We start from the raw sequence: 24,540 nt of genomic DNA on the forward strand, positions 1-24,540 counted from the left end.
TGTGTGTGTGTGTGTGACAGAGTGGTCAACATTGACCCAGTAGGCTGTGAAGAGGCTGCATACCCATCGGTATTCCAGACGTGGAGGCAAACTACTGTCTCTGTCACCTTGACTCCCCCTGCAGCAGATGAGCGCTGGGCTGCACAGGAAACACTTAGCACTACCTGACTGTAGTTAAAATGGATAAGGGGGCTATTTTGTTCTCTTGCTCCATTTGTATTTTTCCACTCTTTTCCTTCTCCCTTGCTTTTTCCACTCGTTTATGTTCTCCGTGCCCCCGCATCACCCCTGTTTCTTGTCTTCACTTTGTTTGCTCCCCATTAGCTTTAAGTGTGATTTCAGCTGTCACTGCATGGGCTTTGTGGAATGGTATACTTATATATTAGGATGTCAGAAGGTTTCTGTCCAGAACAATCACACATAATTATGCACACACTCCCCCCCCTTTGGGCAACTCACAAGTCTGCATTAGCACACAGAAGTCTGTGTGTGTTTGTTTTAGATGTAGACAAGACATTCTTTCAAATCTTTAAGCCTGTGATGTGCATGGAGTGTATTTTTGTCTAAGTCTTTGTTGGAAAAAGCAACCTGTCATCAGTTAAATGTCAATTAGGAGGCAATGAAAGTGTGTTTTCGTGTCCGTATTTGCGTGTTTGTAAGTGTGTCTCTGTGTTGAGCGGAGCTGTCGTCAGCAGTGTGGTCTGACAGTCTTGTAGATCTACAGTGGAACCTCCAGCGACATGTCTACTGCTGACAGCTTCTCTACACACTCTGCTTTCAACGACACTGGCGGCTAAACACACTCACGCAGACATAACGCACACACACACATACTCACCACGTCTGTGTCTGCCTTTCTCTCTCTCGCTGTCTCCTTATGATCTCCCTGTATTTTTGTTGACTGGTGATGATGAGGTATGTTAGGGAGTTGAGGAGAGAGAGAGATGATTCAGAGCGGTGACGTGTTCATAGTTGCTACCGAAAACACTGGGTGTAAACGATGACTCGGCTGAGAGGTTTGAAAGAATTGGTTTAATATGGTGTTTTGGTTTTTTTTTGTATCTTCGCTCAAGCTGCTATCACTGTCAGGTGAAATCTTTAAATGACAAAATGATAACTATTCAAGTACAATGTTAGGTTTGACCACCATCCCTTCTCATCCCCTCTGACAGGCATTCACAAAACCGAGAGGCAGGATTTTCATTCTATAGAGAAGCATTTAATCCCTCAAATGACATTAAAACATTGCTGTGTGAAATGAGTCATTGTCCCTTACCACCTACTTAAATTTCTCTGCTTTAGTTTTATGTTGTTTTAAAAACCATTATGTCAGTCAGTGATGGAGTCTAACCCATCTTCTGTTATTTCATCTCTATTCAGGGGCAGACGTGACCGAACCCAACAGCTCAGACAGCCGCGGCGAACGCCTCGACTTCTTCCTCAAACAGGAAGAGGCTCTTACCACAGAGCCCAGCTATCTGGGCCCCAACGAATCGGAGGAGGCCGGGGGCGGAGCCGGGGGCGGAACAATCTCATCTGTAGCCAATCTGAAGGCGGCGCTGATGAGTAAGAACAGCCTGCTTTCACTGCGGGCTGAGATGATGGGAGATGATAACCCCTTGCTGTACGAGTACCTGCCCAAAGGAGGACACTCCCTGTCTTGTAAGTCACTATTTACTAACACTGTGCTCACACTGATTGTTACACACACACACACACCCAGCAAGCCACACTCATTATAACTTACAACTTGGGTATACACAAACTGCTTCGACTCTGCTAGTGTATTTTTGAGTACCTGCTCATGTGGTCACCTGTGAGACATAAAACATACAGGCTTGACCGCTTTTGACATGAGTATCCTCTTCCTCTGCAGAGTATTTTCCCTCATCAGCCACTGTATTTGGATGACTCTGAATGCATGTATGTGTGTGTGCGTGTGTGTGTGTGTGTGTGTGTGTGTGGTGCCACTTTAGTGTGTAAAGGGTTTGTGTGGCAATGCAAGTGATGACTAGTCAGCGGTGACTCAGTGAGAGAACATTTTGCTGGGATCGCTCTCGCTGTTGTGAGAAAATTTGTTTGGTTTTATGTGACAGTTCCTTTGTACGTATCAGTGGGTCTACGGCTGTATTTTCACAGCAGCAAAATAACACAACAGAACTGCAGCAACTGTTCAGATAGTATTTACTTAGTGTACTCCAGCACCAATAATGGTGAAGCGATTTGCTCTGCTCAATGACGGCACAAACCCCCCAAGATAAATAGTATTTTTTAAATTGCATCCCTCAAAAAAACAGTGAAACATTTTGATAGAGAAATGTGATGTCACATGAGATGAAATAGAATAAACAGACTAGAAATGTGTTCAAGTGTTCATTTTTTGCCAATGTGCATGAGTGTGCAACCTCAACCTTAACCTTAAAAGTTTGAAGCTTATGTGCGTTAAGCTTCCAACATCCTTCTTCCTCTCTTTGTCTGAATAACTCACCGCATAAGGAGTAAAATAACTAAAATCTGCCAAATCTTTTACTTACCTTACAATAAACAATTTTTCTAATCATATCAATATTAAACGTCTTTATTTGTGCTTAGTTTGCCCACGTTAACAAGAGAAAAAATTTTCTTCGTTTAGTCAGGTTTTTTTTGCCTTCAGTGAGGGTGTTAAACTGTCAGTGTGTCTACATGTGTGTATCTCCCTGTGTGTGCCGGCGTAAGCGTATATTTGCTTGAGTCCATGTCCGCGTGGGCACATTTGTGTGTGTGCGCAACTCGTGTTTGTGTTTCTTTGCTTTTACTGGCTAGTAATTGGATCTTTTGTCCCGAGTTCTGCCTGTCTTTGTGAGCGGAAGAAAAGCAAAGGAAGGGTACAACTCCGAGCCTAGTCGTGCCTTTTGAGTTGAGCCCCACTCACCTACAAAATAAAAGACAGGGCCAAGACTGAATAGACCAAGACACAAGTTTGCAGTAGCACATTCGTGCTCGCAAACGCACGTCACATCACATCACCCCTTTTGTGCAAGTGTTAAGTGTGTGGGATTGAGATGTTTCTGTTGGCTTAAAGAGGAGAATCAGATGCTGTCACAGCACAGATAGACAGCCTCACAAGCTCCAGAAAAGAGAAGAAGCGGCTTTTTGATACACACTCACACTTAACAGATACACCCAGCCTTGACTATATGAATAGGAAATTTGGGGAATTTAGAGAATGTTAATCATTTGCTCGCTGCATAGAGAGAAACACATGTTGAATGAGTCTTATAGTTGTATTTTAGTTGTCACCCAAGAAACCTCTAGGAGGTTTTTGGTTAGCCAAACCCTATTTTGAATTCCCTACACAATAGGGTTTGGGGAAATGGGCTTGTCGAGATGGCCAACTACATCCCCTCCCTCCCCTGGTGTGTCCCTGTGTCTAAATAAGGACAGAAAATAAACAAACACTGTACCTCAGATTACTGGGCGGAGGATAAATCGGCATGGTTTGACAGATCGCTGCTCCCTCCCTCCTTCCCTCCACTCAGCCCTATTTCCCCCTCCTCCTGTTCTCCTCCCTGCTTCTCCTTCACCCCTGCTTAACATCCTTCCTGTCCTTTTTTCCCTCCTGTACTCCCCCTCGCGCCACCCATCCCTCCCTCCTTCTCTCCATCTATTTCTCCTTCACCCCTCCTTAACACTCATCCCTCACACTCTCCATCGCTCCCTCCCCTTCTGGCCGGCTCCCGCAGTTTCTCCTTATTTGTCTCCCTCCTGTCTCTTTCCCCCTCTTTTACTTTTTGCTGTGGAGCATCAAAGTATGTTGGTTTAAAATCCTGGGAAAGTATTGATCTAGGCAGAGAGGAGGTAAAGCAAGGTCACCTGGCCCAATTCAAGAGAGACCACTGAGTATCAGCAAAAGGCCTTGACTTAGAGTTCCCCCTCCCTCCCTCTCCCTATTTCTCTCATTCTCTCTTTTCTGTATAATTGACTGTTTAATAAAACATGTTCTCCTAAAGATTAATTCATTCAAAATCGGCCCAAACTGAGAATCAATGTTCTACAGTTTAACCACTGAATACCTCTTTCTCTTTACATTTAGCTATTCAAACTGATCCAACTCCACCTTGTTGCCAGGGCTTGTGATTCAAATGCACAGCTCCTCCCTTTGCTATCCTTTGCATGGGTCATGGACTACATCCTCCTAGCATATGGAATGCCAAAATACAGTGGAACCAGTCTGTATGTCAGTCAGCCTCCTGAATCCAATTAAGATCATTGGGATTTGGCCCCGCTACCCCTTTGTGCGTCAGACAATCAATGCCAGACTGCGGATTTTGCCGGACCATCCCTGCGCACCTGTCCACACTGCCATCGCGTACCGGCTGTAAAGAACATCCAATTAACTATGGGGATCATACTGACATTATTGAACTTTTCTCTCCACTGCCTGCTCTCATCACTTCACATCTACTTTTGAAAATTGACTCACCCTGTACTGTAGCTCCCGGTGGCTCCATAGCTACTCTCCAGAGGTTTTCTGATTTTTATTTATGATTGTTTTGTATTTTGTCCATCTGGTGCAAGAGACTTCTCAGATTAAAAATGTGGATCCTATATGGCAATGGCATACCCTCTGCCTCCTTTTTTTCAATTCAAAGTTATCAACACAAGAGATGGTAATAACTTTCAATGTTCTTTTGGGATTTTCCATTAAAGGTCACCTTTACTTTATTACAAACTTTTTGGAATTGCTGGCACTTTTCCAAACATCTCTTGCCTCCTTCCATCACAGTTCTTAAAACTGTCCAGAGGTTATTTCTAACAGGGCCATGAAGTCAACCACAATCCTATCTGGCCATTTCCTTCCTAACAGATTTACCAAGTTTAAGTTGATTAGCTATTGGCAAACTGGTCAGTCACCTTACAGTCATTGCTTCCCTAAAGCCTAAACAGACCTGAAAGGTCTCCACCCCATTCTGATCATGGGTGGAGAGGAAGACACCAGGTTGTATTTTAGTTCCTCTACAGTCATTCTGTGTTTAAGTAATTCAGTTATTCTACCTTCATGTATTTTCTTATTTCCATGTATTTTGCTCTTGCTGCTGTGCAGTGAGTCAGCCTGCTGTTATTTGTATTCTTTACAGCTTGCCAGACACGACTGCAATATTAAACTCAGTGAGACAAGATTGCAAAAATTATAGTCGTATGTTGGAATTCTTCAAGAGGCTTGAACCAAGACTGTTAAACCCAGTCGACGTAGTTATTCCACAATAGTGCTCTCCTAAGAAGTGTCCGCTGCCAGAACACCATTTGTTAATGAGCTGCTCCCTCTCACCTGTAGCTCATCCCTTTACTCTCTGTCTCCATTTCCTTCTTAATGTTGTTCCTCCCGTCACTGCCGGGGGTGGGGAAGAGGAGATGGGGAGTTAAGCATTTGTGTGTGTTCTCAGTAAGTGGGAGTGGGGAGTGTCGGGCGCGGTAGCTTAACATTCCAGGAATCCGTCCACGGTCGAGCCTCATGGTTGTGTGATTCTGTCCGTTGTGCAGAGGAGGGCAATGAATGGCTAACCCACTGCATAACTCTGGAGACATTCCCCAAAACACTGCCCACACTCGCACATACTCGTATACGCACACACACTAACGAAAATAACCTGCACATTATACTTTGATTCATATCACTGTAAGAAAAAGAGATGCACTCTCAGCACCAGCTAATGGCGATATTAATGTAGCAGAAAAAAAGCTTCTGTGTGAATAGTTATGGAGAGTGAAATGCTCTGTAGGAAATTTTTAATTTTAATTAATTATCCGACGTGCCTTAACTTGTTGCTGGTAAACATCTTACATGGTCGATGTAGTCGTCCTTTACCCTGCGTATACAAAAAGTCTTCACTTGAGCTGCAAGATGGCTCCTCTCCAAAACAATCTCCCTCCACGCTACAGAGGATCCTCAAGCCCTCTCCTTATATGCATTTTACTCGCTCACACAGCACATGCACACTCTCTCACAAAACACACACACACTGCCATCCTCTGCGCACGCATGTGGGTGGAAGGAGAAGGAGAGCAGAGGAGCGAAAGAAAAAGAGAGAGAAAGAGAGAAGAGAAGCCCTAACCCTTTCCCCTCGGCTGGTGGAAAGTGAAACTTCAGAGTTTTTCTTCCTCCCCCTCTCCATAGTGTTTGATAGTGTAGCACTGGCAGCCTCTGTGTGCCCCCCTGCCCACTCTCTCCCGTTGTGTTCTGGTGGCCAGCTGCTAGCAGAGTTGCAGTTGTACGTGAGTGGGTGGGTGAGACTCGTTTCCTGTGCTCCTCAGGGCTCCGCTCCAACAACTACTGCAGCACGCTCCGGCCAGGGGCCACAGGGGCCACTATTCATAACAAACAGGGGGCTGGCTCCTCTCCTCCTCCTCCTCCTCTTCCTCTTCTTCCTCCTCATCTTCCACCATCACCACTACCGCCATCATCAACATCAGTATACTGCCCACCCACTCCACCCACGCCACTGCACCCCTCTGAGCCTCGGCCCCTGGAGGCCCCCGGTCTGCGGGCTGGGGCACCCCCGCTGCGCTCAGAAGGGTTGGACATGGAAGTGGAAGAGGCCCCTCAGGGCCCGGAGCCCTCCACCCTGGCTGAGGTAAGCACACAGAGCCTGGCTCATCTCCAGGGCGGAGGCTGTTCTCTGGGTACTGCTCCTCCAGTCAGATAAAAGTTTGTGAGAGTGAGTGGAGAGAAGCATCCAGGGGGCAGCTTCACCCTGTTTCTGCAAATGCACTGAGGGGGGTTGAGGTGATGGAAAATATGGTGGGAGGGTGGGGCTATGGGTTTTTATGAGGAGAAGTGGAGGTTAATGGGGTTATTTTTCATCATTGAAAAGTCTTTTTTTACACACGAGTACATCATCTCTCAACCCCTCTGCCTGTATCTCATTCTCCATGTGGAATCTGGTATATTTCCTTTCTACACTCTGAGAAGAAACGCTGTTTTCTTTTGTTTGTCTTTATTTTCTGTATGCTTTGTTTACTTTCTCTTCCTTTCAGATTTTTAATATAGCTAGACCCAAATTCAGCGTCAAGCCAAGAGTCTTTGCTCAGCATTAGCAGTAATGTAGTTTATAGTGGTTACATTAGAGATGACACATCTAGTCACAATGGCAGCGCATGCTTAGAGATGGGAGATAACGGGCAAGGTAGTGAGATGAGACTGAGTAGAATCAATACAAGTAGACAATGAGAGGTTTGCTCTCGCAGCCCAGGAAATTGTTTGTTCTGTGCTGTGTGTGTATGTGTGTGTGAGTGTGGGCGTGTGTGTGAGCATGGCAGTATGAGCATGTGTGGATGTGAGTTTTGTGCCAGTCCGTGTGTGTATGCTGGTGAGCATTTAGGAGCAGCATTTGATTTCAGTGGACCTGCCTCCCAACAAGCCTCCCTATCTCTACGGACAAGCCATCTGTTTGCCCAGTGCATGGTGTTCTGTTCTTAGAGAGGAGGAGGAGGAGGAAGGAGGAGGAGGAGGAGGAGGAGTGTAAGGGCCGAGGAAATGGGTGGGGGTGAAGGAATGGCAGAAGTATGCAGTAGATGGAGAAAATGTAGAGTTTAGATGGGATGTAGATGAGAGAGGGGACAGGTGTTTGGTGCACCTTGCTAACACCCAAAGGGGGTGTTGAGTGTATGAGGCAGATGATATTATGAGTACTGTAGATCAGCGTAACTGCTTATTCTGTCTCATAGAACAGCTCTAGCATCCAGGAACTGTCAGCTATTTACAAAATGTTTTCTGTGTTTGCTTGCTAATCTTTAACAATTTATCTGTGTCTGTCGTTTTTCTTCTTTTTTTAAAAAACTTTTCTGTTTTCATGTCTTTATTCCTCTGTTTCTCACGTGTGAAAAAAGGTTGACTTCACAGCTTGTCTCACCTGCCTGCCTGCCTCCTGCATGCCCAGACAACATTCCATACAGACTGTATAAATGTGTGTGTATGTGACATAACGGGATGTTTTGTGCTTACAGGAGGGTGTAAAAGACAAAGAAGACATGAAGGAATACAACACAGGTATGGTTAGGGCTTTCAAGGTTGTCAGATGTAGATAACTTAAGAGAAAGCATCTTTTGTACCTTATCTATTTCTCTCACTTTCACTCTCTTCTTGCTATCTCAGCCTTGGAAGGTGACCAGTCTCCTGTCGAGAGGGATCAGATGGGCGAAGAGAGCTGTGCTGGTGGCTTGACTGTGCCTGCGTCAGTGTCTGTGGCTGGCAGAGGGACTAAAGGGCTGAGGGTACTAGGCGAAGAGGTTGGGTCAGGGAAAATATTTCTGCCAGAGCCCGGTGCCTGGCCCTCACAGGGGTTCCCCTGCTCCCTGTGCAAACGGCTGTTCAGCAACCTGGAGCATCTCAGGGAACACGAGTACCACCACACCCTGTCTTTGATGGCCTTGTCCCTGGACTGGCCGAGCATGCAGGGTCCGCATCGCCAACCTACCCAGCCCCATCACCAGCCACAATCCCAGCCTCTCCACTTCCACCAGTCTCTCTACCACCCTGCAGTGGCCGAGCCAACGCCGGCACGTTACCTCTGCTCCCATTGCCCCGCCAGCTTCACCCTCAAATCCAATGCAGACCGACACGAGAAGACCATCCACTTCAAGAAGAAGTTAATGCAGTGTGTTTACTGTCTGAAACACTTCAGAGACCGCACAGACCTGCACAGGCACCTGTCTTCTGTTCACTCCAAAGAGAGAGGGCACACCTGTCCTGCCTGTGCCAAGGCTTTTAGCACCCAGAAAAACCTGGCGACACATGTTAAAGTGTGCTGCCAGGTGGGGTCAGTGCCAGGAGCGATACTGGGAGGCAGCACTGGGATGGAAATGTCTCAGACTGGGGTTATAGATTCACTGTGGCGGCTTTCTCAAGAGATGAAAGTTGACAATCATAATATCAGTATTAATGTGGAAAACTGAGACTGGAGGATCTAGAGGCTGCAGGCTTATGTACACACATTCATACCCATCAATTAGCAGCGTATCTTCACATTTGCTGTACGTTCATGCCAAAAATGCTCTGGGGTGTCATTGCACTTAGAAGGAAGAGTTCCTGGTTCCTAAAATCAAACGTCTGTCGACATGATTATAAATACCTAGGGATACTTTATTCCTTTTTTTTTTTTAACAACTTGTTCAATTTTATGTGATTAAATATTTTTTTAAAAGGCGATTTAACTTGAATTGACAGCTTACATGTCAACAATGCACAATTGCTATGCAAAGCTGATCTGCTTAAACAACTGACTGACACTATATCTAGAACAAATGATCTATTAATTATCTTTAGGTTGTAAATAGTTTGAGTGTGTACTTATTGGACCCATGAACAGGTGAATTGCTTTCCGTTGCGGTGCCGGGTGGAGAGACAAGGGGGGCGTCTTTCCGCCTCTCAGACCTCAACTACTTGTCTGGCTTTCTGTCGCCAGTCACCAGTCTGACTAAACTCTTCTCTCCTTTTTAGGCAGAGAGATCTTTATCTTTGTGTCCACCCCTGCATTACGGGCACAAAGACACTCAGACACAGTTCATATCTGCCAGGCTTCCGTGTGGCTCACAGCACACGCAACCACACCACCTGCAGGAACTTTGTAAAATTGCAGCATGAGAGCAGAATTAAGACCCAAATCAGATTATTTCTGTTGCCAGTGGTAGTGCACTTCACCAAATATTAAAAAGTTCCAGACAACTTTATATACAAAAAACATTGTGATTGCTTTTCTTTACACTCTAACTCAAAGAAAAACAAAGTAATTCTATAACAGGTCAACCTCCACTGGACACGTGAAAGCTTGTCCTCAGTCATACATGATTACATTCAGTCATTGCTGTCAGATCAATGCAGTTGGAGGGGATGTGCCGAACGAGACAAAGCCAGCTAAAACAATAGGCCAGTCGCAGCCCAGGTGGGGGTTGGGTGGTGTCATTTTCTCTCTATGTGTCCATCTCCTCTGTCCCAGATCTGTAAGTCTTCTAGTGGCTGAGTGTGGCTGGAGCTGGACAGTAATTGCTCCTTCACGGCACCGGCCCTTCTTAACCCTTGACCCTTCATCTGAAGAGGAAGTTGGGACCGAGGGGCAGATGCCCTTTTTAGTTTAGTGATGTCAGTGCTACAGACAGATAATGGTGTGGTTGTGCATACAAGCTGTAAAATGGGGGATCAAGGGAGACAAGTGGGAAAAATGCAGGGGAGGAATAAGGGAGATGGTGACAGAGTTAGGTGGAGGGTGCTGTAGAGCCGGAGCGGAGCCGCAGTATATTGGAATCAGCATGAACACTGGCTACAAAATTATTGCTGATTTAAATTCACACCAATTTCTGCCAAACCCTGCAACTATAAACCAAGATATTTTCTTGATGCAGGCCCAGTTGATGATTATTGTGTGCATCCAAACTGTGAATTCCATACCCAAAGGGAAGACATCCACCTGTGTTTCCCTCTAATGTCCCAACACATAGAACAGTCATTTCTATGTGCTAAGCAAAAGCAGAACTTGTGTCTATTGGGAATATATCCCCTTGCTGTTGTATATACACACAGGGTATTCCCGAATGCCAAATCCTTTCTAATACAAAATCCCATTTCTCAGGTAGCACACTCTGTCCTAGCCAGCAGCTGAAACCGACTGGCAGGCTCAGAGAAGTCAGGAACTAATCAGGAACTCTGCAGAGCCAACCACTGAGGAATAATGGCAAATGCTGTACGGCTGTTGTGTGGCGTTTTTTTGAGTTTGAATATATGTTGCTGTAAATATTGAAATAATTCTAGATTATGAATTTTTTCTCACTAAACAAAAACCTATGTACTGTACACATATGTACTTTTCTAAACAGAATAACATTCTGCTTGTAGTTTTTATGCTGCAATTAAACTGTGATGGAAAATGTGAAAACTTCTTTGTAGTTTTTAATCTTTTATCTATGTGTCATGCGCATATTCACACAATCACAATATTCCTTTCTTTGTCTTTTTTGCATTTTAACTTGCCACTCTTAACAAATGTAAATAAGATGCTTTTATGCAGTTGATGTGTACTTGCATGTTTTTGTGCTGTGGAGTGTTAAATCAGAGCCGAAGTCGCTTTGCAGATGGAGGTAATTATATTATATCACTTAAAGCTTATAACCCTCAATGTGTGTTTGACCCCCCACCCTTTATGAACAGTAGAGGTGTACAGTAGTAGTGTGTATTGTGCTTGTCATAAATCCAGTCCTGATTTCTCATGGTCATACACCCTATGCCTTGACTGTAAAGTTTCTTATATACACACACACACACAATCTGTTTACTTGGATGCCCTTCACCTGGCTTAACTACCATTTAAGTCTAGACCTTGAGATAATTGACCTACCAGACGTACAGGATACACAAGATTGGGACATGGTATTAACATTCGTTTCTGTTTTTATTTTTATTTTTTTTGCTGAAGCCTCCCTTTGTGTGTGTGATTTCATTCCCCAGCCTTCTTGTCATTGTCTGTGTTTGTCTTTCTGTCTGTGTTTTTGCTGTCCATAGTGGAGACCTTCTAGAGCAACTAAGGCAGACTGACTGTTGTGTCGTGTTTATAGTATCTCTTTGCCTTTATTGCTTTAGTATGGAGGAAGAGCTGTTGCCAGGGCAACAGTAGCTTTGACTGGGATTGGGGTGGCCATGGGAATTGATGGTACATTTCTAGACCATGCCACTAATTAAATGTAATAACTGAAAAGTGACGTCTCGGTTTATTTAAACGAGCTTCATTCAACTCTAATCATTTTTTTCCTTTTTTTTTTCTCTCCACCACCCCTCCCTCCTTATGTCTCTACAGTGAATGACTTCACGGTGATCCGTAAAAAGTTCAAGTGCCCCTACTGCAGTTTCTCTGCTATGCACCAGTGCATCCTAAAGAGGCACATGCGCTCCCACACTGGTGAGAGGCCCTACCCCTGTGAAATCTGTGGCAAGAAGTTCACCAGAAGAGAGCACATGAAGAGGCACACACTGGTAAGTGCAGCTATACGAAAACCAGTAGGGGGCAGTAAATTGCACCCTAAACCAAAGTCTAAACTAAAATTTTGAAATTGTGTTTCCATCCTTCAGGTCCACAGCAAAGACAAGAAGTATGTGTGTAAAGTGTGCAGCCGAGTCTTCATGTCAGCAGCCAGCGTTGGAATCAAACACGGCTCACGTCGTCACGGCGTCTGCGCTGACTGCTCTGGGCGGGGCATGGCCGCACTGCTGGACCACAACGGGGAGGTGGGAGGAGACATCTCACCGGAGGAGGAGCTGTATCCCGGTGATCGTTTCCACGACGACCAGGCGGAGTGCGACGGTGATGGAGAGGGGGAGGAGGAGATGATGGTCGAAGGGGACGGGGAGATGATGGGAGAAGGGGAGGAGGAAGGAGGGAAGTGGAAAGACTCAGGGATGACCGCTGAGGCACACGGAGCACTGGACAATGAGAAGGAGGAGAGCGACTCCTCTGCACAGGAGGGGGAGCAACAGAACGGGAGTGAGAGGGACTTCGCCTGGATCTCCTAGAATCTGTCAGGCTCCTGTCAGTGGTTCGTCGACCAATCTCTGAAGATCTCTGAAGATCTCTCCGGGCAGAATCCTCTGCTCTCTTTACCCATTCGTCCCACTGTGGGCAGGCCTTCCTTTGAATGGAAATGCTGTAGGGTGACGCGCGACAATGATCTAACACCATTACGAGTAAACACACTCAAGTGCACACACATACACACAGAGACTTACACACACACACTTAGGCTATTCTCAACCTTGACTGCCATAGTAGAAGAAGAGTGGTCAAGAGATGGCTCAAGTGCAAGGCTTTTTCTGCTTACCTCCTTTACTTCTGATGCAGTGTTTTTGTGTTTCTTTTTCTTGAGGGTTCAGGCCAGAGTCCAGTAGTTTTCTACTCTGTCACAACAGGAATCAATGAGGACGCTGCCAAGGACATGGCCAATGCCAGACTGCAACTTTGTATGTTTGCCATCACAATCACCATGGAAACCAAGAATCACTGACAGTGTAGGGAAAGCCACCTCGGCTGTAATGTTTCTGTGGGAAAGTGTCTCTCTACGAGTGAAGGGAGAGTCTAAATCTATTGCAAAGCTATGTGTTTCAGAGGACCGGGCAGCCCGATGGCACATTGTTGATGCAGAATCCTACTGCCACAGACTTGCACTTTAATGACAACTGACTCCTATCAAAGCCCTGAACCCGTGGTTTACATTTTTGATCTGATCTTTACTTACCTAAACAACTCGGTGACCGCACCTACCTTTAAGGATATACTTTATGTCCTCTTGACTGTTAACACGATATAGAAATCACTGAATCTTTGTGCAGATTGCTGTTTATATAGCCTTTGCCTTTCAGTGGGGTCCTTAATCTTTTCTTCACTTAAGTTTACCACACGGTTTCTATCAATCCATTCCAACAAATACTGGAGATGTGACTAATGTATATACGATTTTTGGAATTTAAAACAGGAGTGCAGTGTGTGTGAGACAGAGAGAGACGGAGAGAGATTGAAAGAGACTTTTACAGTGTATGTAAGAGTTTTAACCCTCTTTATACACAAAGTGGACATCAGTTTCTGTTTCCTTGTTTGGAAAATCAACACAAGCACACAAGGGATCCACATGACCTACACTATTAACTCTTTCTGTCTCTCTCGCTGTCTCTTGTGTTGATAGGACCTGAGAGCCATGTCTCTCACACCTAAGGAGGAGCTGCCTTTTTTCAAAAACAGTTGGGTTTTTTTTTTTTTTTTCCTGTTTCTGTCCTGGTCAGTCATGTAATGCCAGTTTCTCAATACAGAATATGCAGACTCTTTCCATGGTTTAACTTTCTTTTGGTGATATATTTTCTCCGGCTTTGTAAGGTTAAAAGAAGAGGATCAAAATTGTGCTTGAAATTCCGAGTTTGATATTCGTAGAGAGTGTATTATTAATTTGTTTTGTTTAACAGCTATTTATTGAAAACTGTTGTGGATTCCTAATTTTTGAGAAGTCATTCCCTCCTCTCTCTCTCTCTGTGTGTTGGGTAGAACAGGATGGGTGTTTGTATGCAAGAATGTTTGAGTGTCCAGTGTCCAAAAAAAAGTCTATATTGATTTCTTAAGATTATTTCCATGTTATTGACAATTCAAGTGAGGCAGATGACATGTCTTATTATTATGATTATCAGAACTATGATTACTGTTGTTGATGTTACTATTATTAATTATTATTAAGTGCTGGATGCTAAGCTTTATTGTGTGTTCTTTTTTTGATATTTTATATCTTGTATAAGAAAAAAAGCTTTTATACTTTGCCTTGTTGTGGACAGCAAGCCATGGGGCTTTTATCAACCTTTTATTGTGCCAGTTTACGCTTTTTCTGTCGTATTTGCTTTTTTTACCAAGGGGAAAAACAACTTCACTGTCAAACTTCTCTGTTAGATATTGATTGAAACATATATTCAGCACACGCTTTTGCATCACTAATGTACACTAATTGATTAATATCGAACCAAAAACAATCTAGTACCTTGTATACATGAAGTGCTTTTGTTTCACAGTCTGTGTGTGCAGGTGCTTTTGGATTTATTGTTGTGATTAACAGTTTTGTTGTTGGGTTGTTTTTATTTTTGAACCTGTCACTATTTGTCACAGTTGAAAAAAGTGCAAATGTTAAGGTATTATTGTGAATATGAAGGGCTGTGTGAAAGGACAGGCTAGATTTAGAAGACGGCATCCTTAAACCAAGCTGAATTTTTTTTTCTTTTTTCTAATTTCTAGTGTCTCCGCCTCGCATGACACACAATCAAGAAGAAATGCAGCATGCAGACAAAATGCTCGTCTCAGACAGCAGAGTGTAGAGTCTACATGCTGTATTCCTATCTGCCAGTATTTTACTGGCTTGACTCAAGCTAATTTACCTAAAGGGAAAGTGAGCACTGCAGCAGTAACTCTGGGAAACATTTTGTTGCCAGTGCAGGTTGCACACATCAGGCCTCTCTGCTACAGGTGCCATGGACTGGACTTCCCATTAACCCCCACTGAGAAAGTCTCATTACAATGCGATTTGCGATGCTTTCTTCATGTCTGGCAACTGTCTTTATCTTATTTGTATTATTTATTGTGTTTTTGTTTGACCCATTAATCAAATAGTTGTAATTTTTGGGGTGAAAAAAAAAGACAAAAGACAATGGGGTTAAGATTTTTATGAATGTCAAAGGTGGGTGTGGAAGGAGCCCATGATCGGTGACAAATCTCTGTCCTGTGGTGCTGTTGTGGCCACTGAGAGACATCTGGATGTATGTGTGAATCCCCGGCCCTGCGCTCTTCTCACGACCTGTACTGTATGTCTTCTTCCTCATACTGGGTTGTACTTCAGGAAAACGTCTGCCATCAACCCCTCAATATGTGCCTCAATGACATTTCACCTGTGTGCTTGTGAGAGTGTTTGTTTCCGAAAGATGAATATGTGTTGTATGTCGATGGATAGAGATTAATAAAAATGCGACTGATCAGATTAGAGGTGCAAAATGTTTTTGAGGATAAAACTTCAAACGAGACAAATCATGATGGGCGACTAGATTCTCCTTCCCACCGTGTGTTGATGACCTTTTGTGCCCTGATTCTGTGGTCTTAACTGCATGCCTGTGCTCATTTTGTCATACCAAAGCGACGTCTTCGGCATCTGCACACAACTGTCTCATTCCACACGATGCAAAACTGGAACTGTTTGCTCTATTGCAGATGAATATGGGTATTCTTAGACGTGTACAAATTGCAATCCTCATTTAGCCTGTATAGCTTGATTCACACGTGCAAATCATGAAGCCATAGATATGGGTATATCTATATTATACTATATTTCAAAATTGGCGCTTTTTACTTTAGATTTTGTTCTTCTACTAAGAGTGATGTGTGTATACCTTCATATATATGAATTTATATTACTATTATATATTATTTATTTTCTCTCTCAAGTTTCAGAGGGTCTTTAATTTGTAAAAGGTCGCACTTGAAGCTTGAGGTTTGTTTATTTTCATTGGGGATATTGTTCAATATGATACTGACTTTATATTGATGATTATCATAAACCTGTGTTTGTAACAAAATGTGTTAAATAATCAAAAAAACCTGTCCTGTTTTTACACCTGTTTTGTTTTGGGCAGATTTAAGTGCTCTTGTGCAGATATTTTTCGGTTGATAGTACTGATCACAAAACATTTTTACAGCCAACCATGAGCCTCCTGTTTTGATGTTGGGGCTGGCCCACCGGCCATCCAAGCCTCTTTCTAACTTCATGTTTAGTGGAAGAATTAGCTTGACTATTATTTGCAAAAACCAATCAGTCTCAATAAATTTTGAAATTGCTGCTGTAAAGAAGTGACCAATGTGTGCTGTGCATTTTGTATTCTTGTGCCTATTGGTGGGTTGGATTGGACTAGTGTTGTCATAACTGCCTGCTGTCCACAAGGGGGCAGAAAAGACAAGTCAAAGAATGTAGACAGGAAGGAATCTAGATCTAGTCTATAAATCTTATATTACCAAATTTCCTTCCTTGGAAGATTTGTCATTATAAACATCTACAGACAGTTATCCACAGACTCTTATTCACTCACATAAAAAACGATGATGATCTGACAGCATACTTCTTCCATTCAGGTTTATTTTCTTTCCATGACATTACATCACATACATCACATTATCAGCATCATACATGGTCATCCATCTTTTCAAGCACTAGTCATAGGCTTGACATTCACACAAATACTCCTTGAGTGCACACACTCCTCAGAAAGTGCTTCCTCCATGTGCGTGGGACTGCTGATGAAGACCGAAGGTCGAGCCCACGCACAGAAGAAATCTTGCCCTCCAGTGAAGACCCAAGGCTGACGTCACGTTTTTCTTCAAAATTCTTTTAGCTGTGTGTGTGTGTGTGTGTGTGTGTGTGTGTGTGTGCGTGTGTGTCAGGCTGCAATGAGCATGTATTACATTTAGAGGAAAACAAACTACATCAGCCTTGGGTTATCAGTTACTGAAAGGGGAAATCTAACACATAAAACCCTTCAGTGTTGTATCTCCTAACAAAAAAATAGGGGGGAAAAATGAGCGATACTAGACATGCAAAACAACCTCAAACTCAACCAGACAATCAATCAATCAATCAATCAATGAGAAAAAAAAGCAAAAGTCAGTTTTCACACCAGCCAGTGTAAGGCTCAGTAAAAACAAAACAGGAGAAAAAAGGGTCAAATCTAACAGACAGAGGGTAAAAGCCTGGACAAACAATAAGAGCACAGTAGAAGAAGCAGAGAATTGAGTGGAGCTGCCATTGCAATGCATTACATTACACTTGATTTGGAAGGAGATCTATTGGCTTTGCTGCTGCTGGTTTAAACACATATGAAAACTGACATTCAAGAAAGCAGCACAAATTTCTTTTTCAAATGTGGAAAAAATGAAGGCTTTTTCAATGCACATTTCAAGGGTTTAGTTTAGCTTAATATACTGGGTAAAGGCTTGGGTGGGACCACAGTAAAGCTGGATAGCACAAGAACAGGAAATGGAAAAGGACAAGGTGATCAGGGAAGAATCACTGTAGTGAAAAGGAAATGGGAAGGATATGTCTATTAGGGAACAAGTGGAAGACACTAAAAGCATTGGAATGTGCAGGTCAGGATAAAGATTCCCACAAGGTTAAAATTTTCATTGTGACCAAAGGTCGAAGGTTATCCTGCCTTACAACAACTTAACATCACAACCACAAACAACATCCACGACAACAATATCCACAAATATTCAGAAAATTGACTATTTGGCAGGGAGAAAGACAAAAGACGAACAGCAACAGTGTGAGCGAGTAGCCCAGATGTCACCAAGAGCTCAAGTTAGTTCTTGTTCCATTATAAAGCGTCTCATTGCACAAAGTAAGATAGTAAAGCAATACTGCATGGTTGTGTTATTTGATATGACTTAGCAGTGTGGCGACAGCTGTATGTGGGTGTTAAAAGGTTTGAATACCAAAATCAGGACGCTCTAAAGGTTCACTACAGGCAGTACAAACTAGCCAGCAAATATCACACACATTGAAAAAAAAGAAAAACATATTTTTGTAGGTTTTACATTCATTTGTTTTTCTCCCATTTGCCTCTAAGCTACAATATACATTGAATCTTTACGTGTTATGTTCACTATAGCTTCTCAATTGACTTTTTTTTTTTTTTTAAAGAAAGAAAATATTCTTAGCAACTATACTGTAAAAAAAAGTTTGCTTTTCATATAACAAGATACAATAAACAAAGAAAACAACAACAACAATATATGAAAAAAGCCTCACGGTTCTCTTTATGTTGCATATGTACAAGAAAGCCCTGAAAATGCAAATCCATCTATATCGTCACTGCGTGTCTTGTATCTGTTTTCCATCAACTGTAAATCTCCCAAAAAAAAATTCCCTGCACGCCCATTAACGGTCAACTTCAATCTCCATCTGTCATTGTCTAAGTGACAGTTGTAATTATTAATCTACTTTCGCAAACATTTACCAATAAAGTCCTCTTGTCCAAGATCTGTGCACAAGAGCAACTTTGTACCCACAGTTCTGTCTGGCCATAATGACCCGAATAATGGCCGCGCTCACACTTTAATGATACGACTTGGGCCTCGATCATCACAGGGCCAGTATAGTGCAACTCAAGAAAAAAAAAAGATGGAATAGTGGCCAGCAATCGCAGTTAACCTGTTAGCTTAACACGTGCTAACAGTCCCATTCGCTACCAGCAAAAGCATCAGCCTCTAACCCTGCTGGTGGAACCTAAAAGTGCTTACACTGAGGATGGAGAGAGACCTGATGGGTTGCATTTGACACTCCATCAAACGACCGAACCAGAGATTACAGGATTAAAAGTGGTATCCAGCACTAATAACAGTATCTACACAGTTACTACCATAGCTCAGTAAAATGTATATAAGCAGGAACCAGTTTTTATTTGAGTAAAGGAAGCACAAAGATGAGCTTTACGGATAAAAAGTCTGGGTATTATGAAGAAAAAAACTCCAGGGAATAAAACACTGTAAAAGCATCTGTTATCAAGACGATAATGTGTAGCCACTGACTGAGACCGATGTTTTCCCATCACTGAGACAAGGTAGGTGCTGCTTTCGGCCCTTGGCACTCCTCCAAGGAAAGGCAAAGTGACTACCTAAGTACCACACTGTACTTCCCAGTACCACACTTCTAAAACGGCCAGCACCACTATGTTTAGTACAATAAATCTGACACAAAGAGCAAGACATGAACTGTCAAGATTACTTGCTAAGAATGGGGAACCCAGAGGTACAGAACCCCTATCCCTGACACCCCATTAATTCCATCGGGCAGTGACGACAACCCTCCCACGCCCTCGAAAAAAAGAAAATCCTTTCACTTCAAAATTTGTGTATATAAAATGTCCATGTATAAAAACATGTCTTTGCGCAGTGCAGCGTAGTGCAATTTAATTAGGTCAGTATACCTTTTCCTTTTTTATGTTCTTTTAATTGGCACTTTGTGAAGTTTCTGACCGGAAGAGGCCTTGCAAACCTCTCTCACAAGCTGAGAGGGAGGGAGACCTAGCTTATCTGGGATGCCACTGGAATATATACGATTTACAGGCAGGATCACTCATTTTCAAAAGAAAACGGTGTTTTTTAACATGAACTGAATGAGATATTATTAACTACTATTACAGCTAAAATGTGTGCTTAATGTATTTTTACTTCAAGCCACCAATTAACAGTCAATGATCTGCTTGAAGCCATAACTGGTCGTCCTTAACGTGGTATATTAGGCAACAGCAGACAGAAGGAGTGACCCTGTGGCGACGGGGGGACTGCACAGGTGTTTCTATGGAGACAGAGGTCTGAAGTCGTACTGTACCTCAGTCAAGGAGTCTGCTCGACAGCCTGGTCATACAGGAGAGGAAAGGCACTGTGTGTGTGTGTTTGTCATACGTTGCTATGGTGATCAGGTCAAGTCAGTGTCAGAAGCGCTTAGAAAGCAGAGGACACACAGCAGAATCTACATTCAAAAAGCTGCTAACAAACAGCACAAGAGTGAATCTCTTAAAAAATATACATCTACTGTCATGACTCGGCCTCTGAGAGCAGATTAGAAAAATACCTGTTCAAGGGTTTTTTATTGTGTGTGGAGTTTTACATTATCTGAATCGAGGGTCTAAGGGTAGATGGTGTCACATGTACAGATTGTGAAGCCCCTTGAGGGAAATTTATGAAGTTGTGCTGTATAAATAAATAAATGAACTCCACTATGGTTTATGGGAAACAAGTTATCAGCGAATCAGGGATCTCTTCAAGCAGGAATTACTATAAGTATTTGACTATATTTGTCTGTATCTTTTCAAAACACTTTAAAAAGAAAAACAATAAAAGTTAATTAATAGAAATACAAACCAAAATGGGCTTTAAAATTATTAGCTATTATTATTATTCTTAGTCTGCCCAATATTGCTAAATTATTATTATTTTTTAAATATAGATGAAAGGGATATATCAAACATCACAATTTCTACCACCTATCTAAAGCTTGGAAAAGTAGGCCTTCATCAACAGACCTATTCTAAAAAGTAAAACTCTACTTTGGTGAAGCATTTTGCTCACACAGCCGGCTGCCGCTCTGCACTGACTTGATTTGATTCACACTTTTCATTGTCAAATGTTAGACCAGAGAGAAAGATCATTCCAAAGGATTAAACACAACACCTACCAAAAACGTAGAAAAAAGTACTTGGTTCCTGGTATCTACAAATGTCACAATGCTGGTTAATAATAGTTATTCCAAAGACTAAATTGGGTAACCTCTGTAAGAAATGGATAAAATGCCTGACTTGTTATCAGGTAGTGATTGTTATTCTCCTACATATACAAATTACATCAGACTGTAAGTTAAAGTTTCAAAGGGCAGTTTTCATTCATGTATAATTCATTGTGGATAACAAAATCTTTAAGAAAATCAGCTGTCAAAGGAAGAACAGAGGCTTTTTTTCCTCAACTCACCTTAATAACAATTACGACCACAAAGCAAAAGATTCCGCTGATTGCACAGTGCAACTGCTAGTTGCTTCAGCAAATCATTGCTGAAAATAAACTCTAGATAAGAAATAGATATCCACTCTCTCAGACACGCTGTGGTTACAGTGATACTTTAAAAGATGACTTATTTCTTCAAGGTGCATATCGCTAGGGTACAAATATAGAGAAGGGCAAGATATTTTATATATTGTGTATGTCTGTAGGATGTCAGTAGGTAAGTCTGTAGGGACTTTGTTTGGGAACCGGAGGGTGGCCATAGTTCAAATCCAGCACCCAGTCAATATGGAGCCTGGACTGGTAGCTAGAGATGTGGCAGTTCACCTCCTGGGTACTGCCAAGGTGCTCTTAAAAAAAAGCACCGACATTGACATTTCTACACATTGATGCATGTGTGTCAGTTTCTGTGTGTGTGTGTGTGTGTGTGTGTGTGTGTGTGTGTAAACAAATTAACAAAAAACAAATTTCCCCAAAGGGATGAATTATTACATCTTTCAAAAATATTTTGGACAGTCGGGGGGAAACTTTTTGTACCACTTGGTGTGAGGGTTTTGTGCATCTTTGCAAAATTACAAGAAGAATAGCTGGCTGTGCTAAATTTAATGAACAGGTACTTAAACAACAGTCAATATCCAGTAAGGCTGCAGAAGACAGTAATGCTAGATTCGGGATTAAGCGAACAGGCCTTTTGCCTTTGGTAGGTTTGAAGTCCCTTAAAAAGTGACAATGAAAAACGGATATGCTACAAAGGTTTTACCGAGCAAATCTGCTGTTAACCCTTGAACTTCCAAAAGGAGTCATGATCCACCACATAAACAGTAGCTTACGTGATGATCCTATAATGAACAACAGAGTATACCAAAAAGCTTATCTGTAGTCTTTAAACATCGCCTTGAGTTGAGGCCGTAAAAAACAAAAGATCAAATCAGAAGGTTCAGAATACAATTTAGTTTCGTTTTTCCTCATTCATCAAACAGAGTGAAAATGCTTCAGTCTAAGAAAAAGTCTCCAAATCTGCATAAAGTTCTTTTTTCTTGCTGATTTTTTTATTTTTTGTTTGTTTTTACCCACCAGTTTTATTTTCTCTTTGTATTTGGAAACGGAAAAGAGAGAAGGCGAACCCCTTGCTGGGCTTGAGGAAGCAGCACTGAGAGCTCCATCGTGACAAGTTCTCCCCCGTCTCCTCGGTGGAAGAGTCCACCTAGCTGTCGCTCCGAGTGAGGAGGAGCTCATCTCATTGACACAGGAAGGGGACTGGATTAGTCGGTGAATCTCTGACAGGCTTTTTTCCAGCGACAGGCTGTGCACCACATGTCTCTCTTCTCCATGCCATACACCTTTCGGCACTTCTTCGCCTCCCCACGGGGTTTCCTTGGTAACAGCAGATGTGACAGCATAAGGACATGCACACAGACACCCAGACGCCCACACGGGCATAAAAACACACATATATGTGCAGTGTGCTTGAAGGCACATTAATGTGTACATGCACATGTAGGGGCAGGGTCAGGTGCACATACACGTATAAATATATATCTTTCCTTTGAAAAAAATCAATATATACATGTAATTTCAAACAGGAAAGTCATTGTTGCAATTCTTCTTTTTTTATGTGATCTGAGATTTGATGTGATATGAGATTTGATGTGATATGATTCAGCCCTATAAAGAGCAGCTCAGGGTTTTGGCAGTGCATGCTATTAATTAAAAAATTTACATTAATTACATAAATATTTATCTCCATGTCTTTGTTTTACATTCCATCAACAATAAACTATTAACTATAATACACTGCTAGAAATGTAATAACATTTGATTATCACCCAATTATCAGGATTGGGATCATTTATAGTTAGACTGCATTCAACCTGCATATGTGTGGGATTTACTGCTGTTAAGTTGTTATTTTTTGCTGTAAAAATGCCACTCCACATTTGTTAAATGTGACAAACTCATAAAGAGGAAATAAAACCTGCACAGAACTACAATCACTGAATTTGATAGCCTCTAATTAGTTTGAATACATGACCACTTTAGGGCTGCCACTAATTATTATTTTCATCCTCGATTAGAGATGTCAGTAGTGAGAAATGCCCCTTACAATTTCCAGGAGCCCAAAGTGACATTTAGAAATGAATTATTTGGTCCGAAATGCAAAGGTATTCTGTTTACTATCATATAAAACCAAGAAAAGTAACATATCTTCACGTTTGAGAAGCTGGAACTAATAAATGCTCAATTAAACAATTGTTTCTGCCCTAGACCACTTACAAATCATTGCAGTAAATGTTTTTAATTTGCATTTGCACTCAAACTACCACCACAGTCACAAAGGGAAAGCAGCTCATTTCAATTGACTGTGATGTGGAAGACAAAGGAAGATAGAAGAATAAAGAGAGAAAGAGAACGATAGAGGAACATAAACGTTTTCAACTTAAACACAGTCCTATAATTGTGAATCACTGTAGATAATTGCAGCCCAACTAGCAGAATAATTTAACATTCCTAACTACAGTCACACATGCACAGTGCTGGCGTACCTGGTTCCTGGTGTTGATTTAGGTGCCGGCATTATTAAAGCATGGTTCTTGTTAACAGTGGTGTGTGTGCCGACTGCCGGCTGCCGCTTTTCGCCGATGCTAACTGTCCGGACTTGAGTCACAGGCCCCTGCATAAGAGGAAAGACATCATAAGTGCATTGTTCAATATTATACTGACGCAGTGTAGCTCCACTATATTGTACATGACAAAGACAGATATACAGAGAGACACAACCTTCATTATGTCCCTGTCAGAATAAAGTACAAAAAGTTATATTATTGCTAGTACGACTTTACAGGCTTTACTGAGCATGTATACCAAAACTGAAAATCTTGGCTCAGTAATTAAAGATGCTTTTCCTACTATTATTATGAATTGTCTCTTAGCTCCAGCACATTCACACACCTTTCATATGATGAACAGTGAATTTCTCATATTTTACTCATTACAGTCATTATGGCTGTAACGAACATTAACACATTTAGGTATTTTCCTGATCTTGGAATTTGCTTTGCCCTCTGTGTGGTATTTTGGTGCCTAGCGGTGAGTGTGCGGTGCAACGATAGAATAAGAAGCAAAGAAAGGGAGGTTCGTTCAAATTAGGCAGCACAAAATGAAGGAAAATCTTCGACATTGCGCTGAGAATAGATGTCTCAATGTTTCTGGTATAATATCACTCTTAATGCCTAAATTCTAGATAAACCATTTTAATTAAAACACTACAACCAGTAGATGTGTTAATATCAGTATAAAAAAAAACCGTCTGTAATTAGTCTGCATTTATCAGTCTGCCTTTATCAATAAAAGAATACGAGTGATTCTTGCAGTTTCTGTTGTCCACAGCTGCTTTAATCTGTATGAAAAGCTTCTCCTTAAGTTAATTAAATCCCTGCAGCCATCTGAAGGCAGCAGGACA

General features: G+C 42.1%; 3 protein-coding genes across 4 annotated transcripts in view; 2 read left to right on the forward strand and 1 right to left on the reverse strand.

Annotated features, from left to right (window-relative positions):
- The window catches only part of LOC118324723 (zinc finger and BTB domain-containing protein 46-like), a gene marked incomplete at its 5' end in the record, with an annotated part of 29,824 nt that extends 13,450 nt beyond the window's left edge, over positions 1-16,374 (forward strand). The window contains 3 exon segments of the mRNA XM_035657178.1: positions 1,381-1,662; positions 11,820-11,995; positions 12,092-16,374. Coding sequence (XP_035513071.1) covers positions 1,381-1,662; positions 11,820-11,995; positions 12,092-12,532 — 899 coding nt within the window. The 3' untranslated portion in view covers positions 12,533-16,374.
- LOC118324725 (MDS1 and EVI1 complex locus protein EVI1-B-like) lies at positions 7,564-10,948 on the forward strand. The gene is made up of 2 exons (XM_035657179.1): positions 7,564-8,026; positions 8,132-10,948. Exons 1-2 carry the CDS (start codon positions 8,008-8,010, stop codon positions 8,929-8,931), a joined length of 819 nt encoding a protein of 272 aa, XP_035513072.1. The 5' UTR covers positions 7,564-8,007; the 3' UTR covers positions 8,932-10,948.
- A 268-nt stretch (positions 16,375-16,642) lies between the features above and the next one.
- The window catches only part of si:rp71-79p20.2 (SLC2A4 regulator), a 38,504-nt gene continuing 30,606 nt past the window's right edge, over positions 16,643-24,540 (reverse strand). For both annotated transcript variants that reach the window (XM_035656727.1, XM_035656726.1), the window contains 2 exons: positions 23,624-23,751; positions 16,643-22,454 (listed from right to left, as the gene is read on the reverse strand). In XM_035656727.1, coding sequence (XP_035512620.1) covers positions 22,343-22,454; positions 23,624-23,751 — 240 coding nt within the window. In that variant the 3' untranslated portion in view covers positions 16,643-22,342. The remainder of the gene's footprint in view (positions 22,455-23,623; positions 23,752-24,540) is intronic.

The sequence above is a fragment of the Morone saxatilis genome, unplaced genomic scaffold (genome assembly GCF_004916995.1).
Source record: "Morone saxatilis isolate NCDOM2014 unplaced genomic scaffold, NCSU_SB_2.0 Contig15, whole genome shotgun sequence".
In the NCBI taxonomy this organism is placed as follows: Eukaryota; Metazoa; Chordata; class Actinopteri; family Moronidae; genus Morone; species Morone saxatilis.